The sequence below is a fragment of the Ornithodoros turicata genome, chromosome 8 (genome assembly GCF_037126465.1).
Source record: "Ornithodoros turicata isolate Travis chromosome 8, ASM3712646v1, whole genome shotgun sequence".
Classification (NCBI taxonomy): domain Eukaryota; kingdom Metazoa; phylum Arthropoda; class Arachnida; order Ixodida; family Argasidae; genus Ornithodoros; species Ornithodoros turicata.
Window position 1 is genome coordinate 31441177 of NC_088208.1, and position 17229 is coordinate 31458405.

Here is a 17229-nt window from a genome sequence, read left to right on the forward strand (position 1 = left end):
CCGTGGGACGGAGCTTTGTTTGCTCTTTCGTTGTCTGATCGGGTGATTTGTGGCCGCTAATCGACAACGGGTGTATAAAGGATATACATATATAGAAGGGCGCTCGCTCTCTGACTCAAAGTTCTGAATGGTAAGCCGTAGGTTATGTGGGCCGGACGAGAAGTCAAGAAGGTCTTGAACGTGTGTGACCGCTAGGCAGCGTCTGGCTGGACTTCATCGTGGTTATAGTTTGTTTGAAATTCGGGATTTTTATTTGCAGGTTACCCATATAGTTCTCCTTTTAGTTCTCGTTCCTTGTAATAACCTGCGCGCAGGAAACGTAGGAACTCTGTCCTTTTATGCGTCTCAGCGCCAAGGCCTCTTATATCAACTGAGTACGCAAATTGATTGAAGCTTATAGCATCTTTTCACTTAGATAGATGCCAACTTATGCATATAACGTTTATCCATGCAGCCCTGAAAAGAGCGAGAGAATGTATATGGAAGTAAAGTTAAAATACGGCGGGGGCATCGCTTTTAGAAGATATAAGGAGCTTCACTATAAGATTGTCAGCCTGACACTTCAAGATCAGTGGAAAACACCAAGACATGCTCGAATGCTGATATGAGTTGCCTCAGCTTTTCAGAGCTCGGAGTGGGCAATTTTTCGCAATCGCGGCTGGCGAGTGCAGCTCAGGGTGACGATGACAAAGTTGCGTGCATTTACGGAAGGCACGAGGTGCTCGTGCTCTCTTCGCCATTCTACAGCTTCGCCACGCGAGCTTTATACTTTAACGAAACAATAATTTATCCAGCATGTTTGCGAGCTTGTTTCCTCGAAGGCCGTGCCGTCGCCAACAGATACGTTGGATGCTCAAGACACTCATTGCTTTAATCATCGCCCTCACCCTGTTTACCCTCTGGCAAACGGCATCTTCAAGACCAAGACGCCGCGTCCGCCGTACGAACCAGCAAAGGAAGCCAGTAGAACTTCCCACATCCGAGCCCCCCAGGGAAGTCCTTTTGGGTGACGACACCCTACGTACCATTCAGCCATACAACAGGAGCAGGACTTTCGCCTTCGTCGACGCCGCAGACCCGGAGGAAGAGGAGTTCTTCGCACAAATGAATCCCAAGTGGGGCGATTACGGAGATCCTACCAATCTGGAAGGTGCCGAAAAAGAAGAATCGGACAAGCAATTTGGCAAGGCGGGGTTCAATGTGTACCTCTGCGATAGGATACCTCTGAACCGGACGCTTGGTGACCGCCGTCATAAACAGTGTCAGACGTTGAAGTACCCAATGGTGAGAGTCAATTAGAATCAAGAGAATTAGGTAGAAATCTACGCATGTGTTTTAAAAGGAACTGGAAAGGATATGTCTAGAAAGACAGAAGCGGGTATACGCAGGTACTGCTATGGCCTTTTCTTTGTAATGTTTTTAGACCTGGCGAGTTTTTCTGCGCGATTTTTGCTACAGGGGATACGGTAACTAGCTGTGTAGTTAGAAGGGAAAGAGAGCAAGAGAAGGTATTTTACGGTGTTGTAGGGTGACCATTACGGGGGCTAGAACACACAGCTAAATACAGCACAGCCCTCAGATTGCTTAAGAATCGGTCTTTCGACATCATACCTCTTATCCATACCGCCAGGAGTTCCCAGAGAAGCGTGTGATACTCAACTACAAAGTAGCTGTTCTATGGCTGGAAAACACAAACGGACAACCGCAATTAAAGCGGATAATGTTGTTGTTAAAGCCCCATGGTGCGAGTTCACACTTCAGTGAGAATACATTCCGCATAGAAAATCAATGGGTGTACCAGGAGTGGGGGCTAGCATTCTGTCAACCTATAATCGCACGTTTCTTCAACGTCCTCTCATTCTGCACCTGTGTATCTCACCCAATGTCTTTACCACCGCACTAGGACATGCCCTCAGTAAGTGTAATCATCTGCTTCTACAACGAGATTTTCTCGGCATTGCTGAGGACGCTGTACAGTGTAACGGCCAGAAGCCCGCCGTGGCTGCTGCAGGAGATAATCCTGATCGACGACTTCAGCGATACGGACGACTTGAAGACACGGCTGTATCGGTACCTTCGTAGGCACTACAGACCGGGCTTCGTCAAATTATACCGATTGTCTCGACGAGAAGGCCTCATCAGAGCACGAATAGAAGGGGTTAAAAGAGCGTCTGGGGACATCATCCTCTTCATGGATTCTCATTGCGAAGCTACATATGGATGGCTGGAGCCACTAGTGAAGGTACCCTTCTATAAAATAGGTGTTTATATACTGTGTATATTACGGGGTACCCGCACGTGCGAGCTTGTGCGTAAGTGTCGGTGGAGGAAGGCATGCTCCAAGAAGACATCGTGGAAGAAATGTCGAGAGTATTCGTGTATTAACACGAGCGGTATTCGCAAGGAATATTCTAGTGGGAGGAAAACCAAAATAACTTCTCATGGGAAGTCCTGCCGCGTGTTATGTTGGGCGTGATGCCGGAATATCGGGTATGGCTACTGTGCACCTAGTAGACGACTTTTTTCCCCCTGTCGTCTCCTGGCGGATATTCCCCACGCGGTTAGCCGTGCAAAAAAACACGTGATTTTGAGCGCTTGCGTGACAGCAGAATGCGATGACGTTTCTCGCATCTTCCACCGGAATATTCAGTAGAATGTCGCTCGTGTGAATTCACTGTACCTGAATGACGCTCGAAAAAACGATAGAAGACTTGTTATAAAATGCGAACATCTCGCCCGACAAGGTCACTCGTGTGGATACTCGGAACCCCTCGTTCATTCGTAAGGTGTCGGTGCCTTGGTTGATGCTGAGTACCTATTCGGCCAGTTGTCATGCTTGAAAGCAAACCAAATTAGGCCATAGCGTCGCAGTACCAGATGTGAAATGGCCATGAACGTTGAAGAGGGCTTCACCCACTGTTGCGAAACGACTAGCTGGAAGTGGGATTAGTCAGGTTGTAACACATGTTTCAGATTCGCAAAATTGGCTGCATCAGCTCGCGTAGCTCAGTGGTTAGCGTGCTGGCCATGTCACGTCGAGACTGTGAGGTGCCCGGGTTCGAATCCGTGTGCCGGCTGTGCGGTTTGGGGTTTTTCCTGGGTTTTCCTTAGATGCTTTCGGACATATGTCGGCACAGTTCTTTTAGAAGTCGGCCCAGGACGCACATTCCCCCAGGGTCTCAGTCGTGACGTAGCCCACCTCTGTGAGGCCGACCACGGCGAGCCCTTTCAACAGCACCGTAATGCTCTGGAAACTGACTACTCCCTCGACGAAGTTTCCACACCTGTGCAGTGAATCAGTAAACCTGCGCTGTGGTTGCTCGGTGCACGGGCTAGAGCTCTCGAAGGAGCGCATGATATTGTGATTGCCCTTCACAGGTGATCCACGACGACCCGACGACAGTGGCCAGCCCCGTGATCGCCATAATCGACGAGAATACCTTCACCTACCAGGGTGACGGGCTACACTTCCTGCAGATAGGTACTTTCGAATGGAACGGAGACTTCACTTGGCAGCATCCCCCCTTTGGTTGGAGGCCCAGAGACCTCACAGCGCCGGTCAAGAGTCCCACTATGGCTGGAGGTCTGTTTGCGATGGACCGACGATATTTCTGGGATCTCGGTGGATACGACGCTGGCATGAACGGATGGGGAGGGGAAAACATCGAACTCTCCTTCCGGACGTGGATGTGCGGTGGGAGAGTTGTCGTCGTCCCTTGCTCCCAGGTAGGCATACGAACAGGTCCTAAAAACATACGCCGCTAAAATATAAAGCAATTCGGATTTATCCGAAAGACTCCAGGTACAAAAGTCATGCCCTGGTGTCAGCTTGATCGGGTTCGCTTCCTTTCGTGTCGAGACCTCAACTCCTGGAAACCCTTAGTAATGTATGGAAGCGTATAGTGTGTGTGACTACGCAGGTCGGTCACATATTTCGTATCAACCGGCCGTATACCATTCCCGGCGAATCCGACAGTCACGGGAGGAACACCCGGCGCTTGGCCGAGGTCTGGATGGACGAGTACAAGGAGCTGCTCTTCAAGGAACGTCCTCACCTTAGGGACATGGAATTCGGGGATGTCAGCGAGAGGAAGGCCCTGCGAGAAAAACTGCAGTGCCATTCGTTCCACTGGTACTTGGAGAATATCCACCCTGGAGCCATACCTGACCTCCCGAAGACGAATGGGCACGCGTCGACGGAAGCGAAGCCGTAGGCTCTTTGCGATATAAAACTCTTGAACTTATAGAATATTTGGGAATGGCATTACGTATACTAAGGATGGATTCAAGGGATTTTTTAATCAAGTAATATCTATACAGAGGAAATAAACACACACCTTACTTTTTTTCTCTCTCTACTATTAGGGTTCTGCGAATAGTCATTTTTAAACCGTATCGAATACGAAGCCAGTCGTTGTGCAACTAAAGGGACTACATAGCGGTTACGCGAATAGACATTCGTACGTTATATGCATATGTGCATACGTATATCTTTGTGCTTCATGCCCTAGTGTCTTTGAGTGCCGCTTCGGAAGAGCAATCGCTTCGATTCGAGACTCTACATTCGATTCAGAGTTATTCGCACAACCCTATATTGTGCGTATTTGCCTTGCTTTTCAAGGACTTGTTTCGTTTTTCAGGGTCAAAGAGGGAGGTCTATAGCCAGTCTCAAGCCACTTCCCAACAGCATCTCGGATTCCTGTCAACGTGCTCGATCGGGGACCGTTCCGGATATCCCAACGGAGGCTACGCCCCTCTGGGACTATATATACTATGAACTTTTACTTTTGATGCATTTATTTTGTTCTTTCGATTTCGGAATACAAATTGTGCTAGGACACGATGAAAGGACTTCATTAGGTTTCGCTGAATTTGATCGCTTTCGTGACTTGACCTGCGGGGGGATCTGCTGCGCTGTCCTTCACAAGCTGTATAGCACTTGGTTGACATCTCATTTTATATAGTATGTATTTGGGCAGGAAGCCTGCACTGTGTCACATTGAATCAAATTCGATGTGTCAGCGAGTAAATCTTCGAGCTGTGAGGTGGGCTACGTCGCTATAAGACGCAGGAACAGAATCGTAGTCCAGCACATGCCTGCCCAGTGATGCAAATGCGGCCGTTCACGACACGGGGGGCGCCAGTTTCCGCCTGTGTGTTCCGTTATCATTGGGCAGGCATGTAGTATATATAGGAGGCTATGGCTGTAGCTATATCTTGCATGGATTTCTTAGAGATGTTGGCTTTCCATATCTGACTAGGTGACAACAGCAGTGCATATCATGGATGTGAGCTGATACACATAGCAGCGCTACGTGGGCATTACGAACGTTAGCGTGTGAGAACCTTCTTGCCCCTGTTCCTGTAAGCGGGCGTCTGTGTGGCACGCGACGTTCCAGCCATTACGTTCTGCCCCATTACACTAAGCGACTGCAGGCACATTTGCGATCTCCCATGGAAAACAAGCTCCACGTTAGACGTGAGGGCACCCCGCACGTTTCCAAAACGAGATGCACGCTTCTTCACTGCATCGTCTCGTGTAATGTCTGAATCGTGGCGCTGCTATTTGCTGCAGGCGTGGCGCTTCCCACTCGCCGAAAGAGCATTGTCTCTCTCTTTTACGCCGTATATCATGTTAACGTGATATACGGTGCACTAGCAGCACAACATGCTGGCCCAATATTGGCAATGTCGGCCCAATATTAGACCAGGATTTGACCAATATCGGGCCAATATTGGGCCAACATGTTGTGCTGCTATTGTACACAAGGACAAGCTTCCGTGACGCTTCAAGGGACACCAATGCGCGAAAAGGCGGTGCGGAGGGGGTGTGACCAATCATCGTTGGCCGAATCATCGTTGGCCGCATCATGGGAGGCCGCCTCGCATTGTCGCTCCTCTTGAGAAGGAGAAAACAGGGAAAGCGCAAATTGCAGTTCCCTTCACGCTTAAATCACGAGCCACGCAATCAATCAATCGATCAATCAATCAATCAGTGCCGTTCCTTTCATATTGGTGGTGGTACTGCTGAAAGAACTCGTCGTTGTCGGCCTCACAAAGGTGGGCAACGTCACGACCAGCGCCCTGGGGGAATGCATGGGCGTCCTGGGATTCGAAGCCGGGCACCTCCCAGTCTCAACGTGACATGGCCAGCACACTAACCACTCGGCCAAGCGAGCTGGCCCTTTCGTATTGATGTCACAGTAACGGTATTTTTCATTAACGAGGCTGACCAACTAGGATGGGGCGCATTATAGCTAACCTGTTCCAACAGGCAACCTTTCGTTGTGGTATACATTGAGTGCACATGTACACGTGACGCATGAACAGGCTTTCCACGTCATGTGTTTCTATATGTGATACGACCAGTGTGCGATCTTACGTGCAACATACTTTTGCATGACGGGAATACTATATGACCCTCCGCTTCTGGACCAACTGTGTCCCACCGAACAACGGTAAATCAGGCGCGTCTGCACGATCATAAATTTCGATGTCGCATGTGGTACAGAACCGAGCACAGCTGGCGAAACGCTGTCCTTCTATAGCCCTGTATGTCTGGAAAGGCACCGCTGTTTTCGTGCTCTGTTGCTAAAGTGCTGTTATGAGAAGAGTACGCGCGGGTACCCAAGCGGTTTGGGGTGTCCGGAGACAGGGGCGTAGCCAGGGGATGGTTTAGGGGGTTCACCCCCCACCCTGAGATCGTACCTTTGGTAGTGCATTTGAGAGAGGGAAACAGGGGGAACCCTCCTTCCCCATTTAAAGTCCCCATAGACACCCGAAATATTTTCTGGCTACCATGCCGTCCGGAGAGGTAAGAGGCCATCACTGCGCATGCCAAGGACTGTGTATTTCGCTGTCTCGTCCATGGAAGGAGTTGTACCGGCTGGCGATTATTCGTTATACATGTATATTATTATATGTTCGTTATATATATAACGAATATACAATGTATATATAGTGAAGTCGTAATCGTTCTTATCTCTCTCGTTCAGGGCGTGCCAGAGTGCACTCTAAAAAAGGAGTAATTTTAGGCGTGTTGGGGACCAGATACATCGTCACAACCATTAGTCCGTTTTTGAGGTTAACTATACTCGAAGGTTTGTGAGAAGTTTAAGGAGTATATTTGCGGTGTTGCTGGGGAGTAAATTTCGAGTTGATGGACTAAAATGGGAAGTAATTGCAATCTAGGCGACTATAGAAACTACAGGTGTTCTCGAATTCAGTCTCTCTATTGTGTGTTTTTTTTCTCTCTCTCTCCTCCTCTTCTTCTTTTTTGCGCATAGAAGTAAACTGGACGCGGGATTGAAACTAAAATCTATTTCTCTGAGCAAAACACCACATCTTATAAATGTGAAAAATTATTAACAACAATCATCTAACGTGAATGAAAATGCAACTTGGTCTGACCGAACTCAGCTCCTCGCTGTTCTACGTGATCGCAAGACTGCACATTTATATGGCTCATTTGTCCTCTTTTCCTTGTCGCAGAAGGTCCTCCATCATTTTACCGGCCTTGTGAGAAAGAAGGTCCCATTCCCATTCGACAAGTGAACCACTTAATTCCCACGTAACACCGGTATAACTAACTGTCCCAACCTAATTCTCCCCTCGTTTCGTAACCACGTAACACTCCCTCTCCCAATTCCATACCCAGCGTCAACGAGCGCTGGTCACTTTATCGCAGTGACAGCCAATCCTTCATCGTGTCCTATCGATGCACAACGTAAAACGCGCATAATACATCCAGCAGCCGTTGGGCCGGCCGTGGAACAAGTTTCCTATCGTCTGCTCGCGGGACGCGCAACTCGAAACGTGACGTTGATGGATGTAGGCCTAGGGTGCGTGACGGACCGCGCGTCCCGGCCAACCAAATGACGCCAGTCGCATCGCCATTGACTTACAGGCATGTCACTTGGCTTCTTCTTCCTCCCACGCAGCTAAAGCCCCTGGCACAAACCTCACGGGCTATGTCTGCATGCGGGCCCACAGCCGGGAGGGTTTCGCGTCGCTCATCACGATGATGAATGAGGCCGCTGTTCTTTTATTGGTAGCCGCGAGAGCTATACAGTCTGTTTCCAAGCCGCTTGGAGTAATGAACGTGCGGTATAGTATGTAATATGACTTGTTGCCACCATAGCCGAAACACTGACGTGCAAAATATTCCGCTTTATTGAGACGGAGAGAAGTGACCAGAGATGGGCCATATACGCAGTCGTTCCGGCACTTGCAATACTTAAATGCACCGCGATTATATTACTGATTTTTATTTTTGTTTCGTTTTTATACCTTACACGTGTTGAACACCGTTAAATGAACTTACAACGTTCCGAACCTTCAACGTTGCCAAAGCAGACGACAGGATCGTCGTCTTGCGTCTGCCGGAAGATCCACTCCTTGCTATGAAGGAAAAAAAAAAAAAATTATGTGCGGTATTTTTAGCATATAGCCTTCATGTAAGCTTTACGGCATAAGAATCTGCTATCCCTCTACTATCCCTCTGCGTGACCGAGTGTACGTAAAAGCGTCCACTCGGTTGTGGGGTAGCCAAGGTGGTGCTGAAGACTAGCAGGTGATGAGTTTGAATCCTATACCACCGGTTTGCGCTGTCTGTGGTTAATTTCCCTGGATTTCCTTGCAGACTATCCAGATAAAAGTCGGCACAGTGCCCTCTGAAGTCGGCCCAGGACGCACACTAACCCCGCTGTCCCCCACTCCTTCCTGCCGTCCTCTCTCCATCTGTCCACGTCTATACGCCGCTCACAGTCACAGTTGCTTCGCGGCGCTAATCAAAATCAAATAAAAAATTCAATAAAAATATATCTAAGAGTGAGTTCCAGTGTGCGACACAGAGAGAGAAAGGGCAGACGGGTTTTCGTGGTTTGGTCGTAATTCAAACTGTCAAATGCAGAAATTCCATGCATATTATTGGATATTGGTGTAATAATGCAACAACAACGACAAGTTTATTGTGAGATGATGAATGGGAGTTTCATGGCCCGTAATAATGCGCATTTAAAATCGCGCTACGCCCTCTTCACATTCTTCTCCGCAACACTTAATTAATTAGCGATTCATAACATCCACCACACTCATGCCATACGGTTTTCTTCCAACACGAAAGTTCAAGAACAGTGTAAACAAGAGCGCAAGTAAAACAACTGCCCTTTTCACATTCATATTAATAACGCGCGTATATCACAAAAAGGGGTTAATCCGCGCTCTGAAAAAAAAAACAAAAAACAGTACAACTAATTTAATTAACGCTTAAAGCTGATGCTTTATTAGCATCCCCGCGTTCGCATCAAACTTTTTCCAATCACACATCCTTAAGTACATGCGGGATCCCCAAACGCAAAAGATGCTTAATACGCTAAATTATTTGCTCTTCTAATGTCTGCTTCGCCCCAGGTGCCATTCTCCGAATGACTCTAAATAAATAAAGCGCATCCTTCGCGCTTTATTGTTAAACTGGCAACAAACAGGAGTTCCCGCCTTCTCAATATAACCGAGAAAAGAAACTTTTCTTTTTTCTTCTTCTTTTTTTTTTACAATAGGGAAATACATACGAAGTGGAGGCTGCGACAATAAGCGAAGAGAATCCATTTTTGGGGAAGCTTGTGTACATATTCCCTAGAGGTCATAGGGAGGAAGAGCGATCCAAATGCAACGTCAGCACGCAAGAGCGATTTTTACTCGGGGTTATTTCCATATTTCCCCTCCCCTTTTTTTTATAGGAAAGACCTCTTTGCGAGTCACTATATACGGATGCAACGGATGTGGGTAACGACGAGACCGGAAGCTGCTGACTATGGTGCTACGAAAATCCGGGTATAGCTTTCGGTGAGATATGTGCGATGCTGCAGAGAGGCTGATGGCGCTTGTACGCGCGGGAAGACAGAGCTGCGTGTGAAATCGATAAATCGAAGGTGGATAAACTGTTGTCGCTGCGTGCTGTCGGAAATTTGATTACTGCTAATGCCGAAGTTCATTTATGACACGTTGTCGCGATCGTGTGTTCTTTCTCGTCTGCATATTTCTGTTTGTGATTGTTTTCAAGGCTCGGTCGTGTGCAGAGTGGATGACGACACTTGCACGGATAGTTACACCATCTCTCTGTCAGAGCGTATTGTTGGGTGAGAAAGCTGTAAAATATAGGGACAGACATGCGGTAAGTTTATTTTGAAGAAGCTGTTCCGGCTGCTTAGGTGACTATGCTAAGAAGTAAGCAAGCACGGGATATATTTATCGGGAGAAAAGAGTTGCTTCTCACCTGTACGTGGTAACATTCATGCGCAACACAACGTTCATGTTTAAAACGATGCGATTCTAAATGTGCACGCTACCGGATCAGCGCGAATTACCCATTAGCTTGCGTTAATTTGAAATTACGTTCGCGAATGGAAAGCGGATTGCACGCGAATTGTGAAAGCGCAATTGTTATTAGTATTCGGCATGTTATGTAAACTGATAGCCTTCGAATTACACATTTTAGTTGAAATGAAAACGGGGGAAAACAATCGAGATATCAGAAAATTTGCAAGGGCCTTTCGAAGGAAAAGCAAAGGGCACCAGAGAAAAAAATATGTCGCCTTGCTTTAGCTTATATCACTCTTGTTTGTTTAGACATGCATCTAAATGTACAAACCTCCACTTTTCTTGGCACTCCGTATATATAGAACATAATCACTGTACGAACATCAGAGGTATTGTATATAGCGAACTATTCCCGCGACCCGTCCCCGTATAACGAACACTATATTGAGGCAGCCCTTTTTACCTCTACTTTACTTATTTGTTTTTCTTACTTTTTTACTTTACTTACTTGTTTTTCTTAGAGCGACACCGTTAACGAACTACTCTTGTAATGACTGTATATGTGCGGCATTTGGGAGATGCGCAGTTGGGATTTCTTAAAGAAAAAAGGAAAAAGTTCCCCCATATAAGAAATTATTTCTTTTGACTGCAATATCTCCCATTTGTCAGACTGAGGAGACAGTTCTTTTCATTGCCGCTCCGGCACGACACCGCACCTGACCATCCAGCAGTAGAATTAGTCCCATGTTTCCAAACGCACCCTGGGTGATGTATTAGCGTATACACGTATAGCAACGCCGGTGACAGGGCCATCCCCGACGCCGATCCTCCATTCATTAAGCCGTAAAGCGCGTTGCATGTCTCGTGACGTTTTTGGGTTTGTTTACTCACTGCAGGGTCGGTGGCATCCGCTAGTGTATTGCTCCCGCAAAAGCTGATTGCGGTGTAGGGAGGGGGGTTGTGTCATAGCACTCGTGCTGTTGGGGATGGTCGAGTTGCGTGGTGCACGCTCTCTAGCAGTATGTCGTAGTGGTTGGAAAATGAAAATAACGAACGGAAATGTGCTGCGTGGTGGGATTCCTGGGGGTTCACACTATAAGTGTCACGCTATTGAAGAAACGGGTGAGGAAATTCGGAATTGTAGCGCTGCCTCGTACTTCGTGTGTGATGTACAGGGCTTGATTTGTTTATATGACATGATCGCGAGACGTCACAACAAAACTATGCATTCTATTGGGTCTATACAATATGCAAGAGGAGCAATACAAGTGAACCACTCGGCAGGATTTTAGAATTTGGAATCTTAGAAGAATGTAGTAATAATTAAGGCTCTACGTGGCGAGACCATTGAGATCACGAACGACACCAGAGCGATCGTGTCTAAGCAACTTTTTCTCTGCAACTAAGTTGCTGGCGTCCTCAGTCGGGTTCGAACTCCCGATCTCAAGATCAAAAAGGCGAACACGCTACTGACTGAGCCACCGAGGTCAGTTCCTTATGTAGTGCCGCTGACATTTGAAGTACGTAAATAAAGATTTATTTGTTGTTGTTGTTCCTGAATGAAAGAAAAACAAATAGCGTATTTTATTATCATGTTCCATTGCTGTACCTGTGAAACATGTGAATAAAATTATAAATGCGGTGGATAAGTGAATTTTGGTACGTCTGCAGTCTTCCTTTTTAATGTGTACAAGGCGGTTATGGCACAACACAGCGAACTTTTGTTTGTTTTGGGTTTGTTTGTTGTTTTGTTTTGTTTTGTTTTGGGAGTAGCAGAACTAGTCAGGAGACAAGTTCAATTTCTCACTGGTTTTCTTTTAAATAATCAATCAATCAATCAACAAGCGAACTTTGCACTCTGAGGCAAAAGCGCAGCTTTTTTAGGATATCATGCAGTCATTATTATTCAAACAATGTCCGACAAGATGCATTCAACCCTGCGCAACGCATCCCATAACCTAACCGGACAGATCCCTCGACGCGGACGACGCGGTCGTTCGCGTCCGTTGACTGCGTCTCAATCGATGAGCGCTTCTGGGAACTGCGATTCTCTGTTCGCGGAAGTCCCTTCTGGGAAAAAGAAAGATCGCGCGCCATCAGCCGCTACTCTAAAAAAATAAATAAAAAGAATAAAAATAAACCCCGAAAGAAAAAAACAGGGCGACGAAACAATTTCATTGTTATTGTTACCGCCACGCTGCTTTTCGAACATATGGGACAGCACACGTATGTCCTTCAATGTGGTGCCCCGCTGTGTTTGTTCCACTGCAGACACCCGCAGCTTATGTAACGGCGCCGCCTGTTTCACACCACGTAACCCTCACGCATGCTTTTGAAGTTTCATAGCCGTATTATGACGGGAAACTGTTTCTAAAAAAAAATGAGTTTGAGGCGTGATCGGTGGTCTTACAACACATTATTGCTTGTTCTCATAGTGGGGAAACTGCTTTGGAGGGGGAAGGTGCCGAACGGAGTTAGGTTTCCTTGCTGTTTTCGTGCTTCGATTAGTTTTGCTCAGAGACAATACGTATTTCCCTTCTTCAACAAGAAGAGGTAGTATATGCAAAAAGAATTCGCTAAAATCACGACGTTTTCATCTCGACACACGTTGGGAAGTTTTGTCGACACGAAGGCAAAAACACTTCATACTCTGTACGAAATGGCTCCAATGGATATTGCAGCTCATTGAAAATAGATTTCTTGACTCTTCGGGTGGACCTCCGCGTTTTCCCCCTTCCTGAATCTCTTTTTAATGATGGATTCTTTTGTACATGAGTGTTTCTATGTCGAGGTTCATTGAACGAGACCCATGGTACAACGCTTGATGGTGAGTGACATATCGAACGTGTCCACTGTATCGTACTGATCTCTCGCTTTTTCTCTCTCTCTCTCTCTATTTGAACGCAAGTATTTTTCGATGTATTAATGCGAGTCAAGTTAGCGTTATTCAGCGCATATCGAATGCACGATAAATAAAACGACCCTGCGGCATTTTCTTTTCTTTTTCTTTTTTTACAATCGATAGAGCCCATTCGGTAGCCAGTTCATCCGCTGTGGGTACGGTGTTAACTGAACAGCTAAGTTATACCTCGTTTAAAATGAGAGTGTGGAGGACACCGCCATCTCAAAACACGACTTTTGCGAAGGGAACAGGGCTGGCGCAATTTGAACGCACCGTCCAGATGTCCATACGTGGTCCCTTACACATTCTGTCTAATAGGTTGCCCACAGGGGAAGTACAGCATCACGCATGCGCGGATCGTTTGCGGCAGGAGCCGAGTCATCAACTGCGGTCCCTTTACGATGTCCTCGTAACTCCTCTTTGCCATTTACCAGATGACGATCAGTGCCCCCATGGCACGGCTCGCGTACCTTGTGTCTGTACGTATAGATGTCCTATCCGCGCCGTGCTTCCATCGACCGCGTTTCACGTTTACGATTTGCGACCTAGGACGGAGATGGCGTCGAGTCCGATCTGTGTTGCAGTTTTACTTGTGGCTTTCCTCCATCCTGTTCATTGTTTTGCACCTTCCACGAATGAGGCTACACTCTTTAAGAAAAAAAAAAAAGGTTACAGCAACTCCTTTTTGGGGAGTACACCCTTGCGTACAATTACTCTCAAAAAGGAGTTTCCTCACTCCCTTCAGGGAGTGGAGGAAAAGGAGTTAAAGTACACCCTTTTGTTTAAGAGTGTACGATGAATACTCTAAGAAATAAAGGAGCAAATTGCGAAGTGATTACAGCCTTTAGTCTCCTTGATTGCAAATATACTCTCCATTTTAGTCACCTGCCAATTTACTCCCCAGCATTGCAAGTCACTCCCTGAACCTCTCATAAACTTCCGTGCATTTGGTCCCGAAGGGAACTAATGGTTGACGGCAATAGATCTAATCACCAAAATGACTAAACTTACTTTTTTCGTTACAGTGTGCCGATGAGGCTTCGTACGCGCTGCACCAGTAAAGCTCGAGTCAGGCGAGACTTTTCATTTAAATAAACTCCTCGAGAAAAAAAAAAGGGGGGGGGGCGACAAAGACCGGGAATAATTGCAATATATAGAGGACTAGAAATTGTCATTGCACCCCTATTTACTCTCTTTTTTTCTCACAATGGACATGAGAAAACACCAATACATTCTATAAGTTGTTATAGTGATCGATATGTGACGAAAAACGCCGCTATTGACATCTCTTCAAGTAGTCAAGGAAGTGGTGCATAATACCCCCCTTGTGGAGATCACCAAAACGTCAGTTTATACATTGGGTTTCCCTCTCTCACCTCCGCCACAACGCGCTCCGACAAAGGAACGGCTCCCCGAAACCGAGGGTCTGGATCCGCCCCCGGTGGATATGAGATCATCTCGCGGAATCCGCGTTCTACACTGTTTGCACATAAACAGTCACTCTAAAGACTGACTGGCAATTTCACGACTCCTCCCTTTCTAAACGGATCACTTTGAAAGGCCCACGATGCAACGTCGACAGGCGTGTAGGTCAGTCCGTAACAGTTGTGGAGAGAGAAGGGGGAGGAGGAAGACGCTGCAATGACACCGAAGCGAGTATATATGCGGGCTCCCGAAGATCAGAATGGGCAGGGCACTAAAAAGATACGCCAGAGGTGCAACCCAATTTTATTTCCACGGATATATGACGAGTTAATGATTGGTGTGCTCCAGCCTCCAGAGAGACGTGCTTTTGAACCACGAGTTCCAAGGCCAAGTGGAAAGTCACATAGTTGACTGTGGGAGGCCCCCCGAGTATATTTTCCTCCTTCGTTCGTTTTTTCTTCCTTCTTGTTTCCTGGAAGAAGTCAACAGCAGGCACACTTCCTTGCACACGACTACCACCTGCCCCGTCACGCGCCAACCACCATTTTGAGCGTCGCTTTCCTCCTCAGCTCACTTTTTTTTCCTTCTTACTTTCCTCTCGTTGAATCGTCTTCACGCACGTACCTTGCGGGCCGGTTCCTCTGTTCACGCAACACTGTGTCGCCCGTCTTTCGTGAAACTATGGTGACATCAACGTGGTGCAAGAGATGGTGCACCTATGGTGTTCGATTCTTACCACCATAATGCACCATATATTGTGCACATGAGTCGTCTTCCTTCTTGACCCTGTGACATGCAGAAGATACCATAGTGTTGGCTTCTATAAAACCCTCGTCCGTATATGTTTGGCACGGCGACACTGGCGCCTGCTTTCTGCCCTGGTGGCGAGCGAATGAAAAGTTTTCCAGTATATTCTACAAGCGTATAGATGACGATGTTGGCGATTTCACACGTCATCGCGCGAATTCTGCCTTGTGTTCGACCTACTTCACTGAATGTGTACAGTCCCTGATGAATTAACTGCAGGAAACTGCGAAATAACTGAAATAAATGCTGGAAATAACTTATCCGCGACACCACAGGTGGCGCTAGTGGCAGTGAGCGAGGGCGCCACCTGGGCAGCGAAGCGAGCCACCCGCGTGACTTCTCCTTTGAGAACTGAGAAAACTTCGCAACCAATACCTCGTGGACATGACGCCACAGCAGCAGTACAACCAACCAACCAATGAATGGCAAGCTCACGAACAAAATCGTCGAGGAAGAACGGACAAAGAGCGCGGACAAAATCCACGGGACGAAAGCTTAATTAAAATCCGAAATGACGGCGAACAATCCGATGAGCTCGCTAGATAAATGTACTGATTACGTGCAAGCATATCACTGAATTGTCTATTGAGTTGTAAGAATACCACACCGGCTGCATTCGCCACTCTGTCACCGTATACCGTAGCCTGTACTGTATACCAAGTACTGCGCAACAACTCCTGTGATCACGTGCATAGCTTGATGCCACAGAGCGCTAGGCGATACAAAAACGATAACTTGTGCTTCTCTAACTGGGCGCTTCTAAAAGCTGTAATGGCCTTTGTACATACGTACTTGGACAATTGTCTTATGTCTGCGAAACTAGTCGCGTTCAACTTAAGAAGGAAAATGAATCTAGTCCGCCGGCTCTCAATATATTACTGCGCCGCGGATAGGATGGCTGGACACAGTGGGGTCACGGTACCCCCTTGCGCCAGATAATGTAATCCATCATACTCACTCTGCTTCCGTATTGGCTGTTAAGACTGGCCGCATGCCACTACGCTGCGGCAGAAAGTGCGCTCCCCCACTGATGGCGCTGCACTATTTCTCCTGGCGCACTATTGCGTCTCCTTATCTCTAACGGCGTATGTAGTTGACGGACTAGATTTCTTGTCCTTCTTAAGTTTAACACGACTATAGTTGCTCTATATTCAGCTGCATCACTGGGAAATTGACCCTGCACCTTTCCCTCCGATAGAATTTCTTCCAAGGTACGCCCACAGTTTATCAAGTGTATTCAGACAGGATAAAGCCTGGGTAAGAAGGAAAACAACGCAGAGCGAACAGCCTTCTGGTATCGGGACATACTCGTTTCCGTGTGAAACTTCAGTATCTACACGGACACGAAAGCTTTCGTCGACGCAAACGTTCCTCGATCCCGTTAAGAAGCAGAAATATTACGCAAACGTGGAAACCACAACGCTTTCGCCTGTTGACAACTGCAGCTCACTTCCCCATTACCTTCCCGACAGGTTTAAGACGTTGGACAAGACCACAAGATAGCCAACGGTCGTCGTCAATCATGCACTTAGCTCTAACTTATTAGCTCCCTTCTTTTACCAATACGCGGGCTGCCAAGAATACGCGTCAGTCACGATAAATAAAAAAGAACCTCTTTTCACGACCACCGCTTTAATCGGCTTAACGATAAAAAGCGGATTAAGACTTTACGAAAAGAAACAACGAGGTGCACTGAGAGAGCGCGCCAGGAACACTCAACTCTCTGGCCTTTGTGTTTGCAGCGTCCTGAGTTGGGGACAGAACGGGTCATTCTGGGA

At 47.1% G+C, this 17229-nt stretch overlaps 1 protein-coding gene across 1 annotated transcript; it reads left to right on the forward strand.

Moving 5' to 3' along the window:
* Positions 1 to 711: 711 nt before the first annotated feature.
* On the forward strand, positions 712 to 4856 carry LOC135366146 (polypeptide N-acetylgalactosaminyltransferase 11-like). The gene is made up of 5 exons (XM_064598799.1): positions 712 to 1284; positions 1904 to 2242; positions 3379 to 3726; positions 3921 to 4210; positions 4641 to 4856. The coding sequence occupies exons 1-5, from the start codon at positions 796 to 798 to the stop codon at positions 4660 to 4662; spliced, it is 1488 nt and encodes a 495-aa protein (XP_064454869.1). The 5' UTR covers positions 712 to 795; the 3' UTR covers positions 4663 to 4856.
* The last annotated feature ends 12373 nt before the right edge of the window (positions 4857 to 17229 follow it).

Coding starts and splice junctions, on each gene's coding strand:
- LOC135366146 (XM_064598799.1), top strand. CDS start 796: ATGTTTGCGAGCTTGTTTCCTCGAAGGCCGTGCCGTCGCCAACAGATA. Junction 2,243..3,378: donor GGCTGGAGCCACTAGTGAAG/GTACCCTTCTAT, acceptor TGCCCTTCACAG/GTGATCCACGACGACCCGAC. Junction 4,211..4,640: donor GCGTCGACGGAAGCGAAGCC/GTAGGCTCTTTG, acceptor TTCGTTTTTCAG/GGTCAAAGAGGGAGGTCTAT.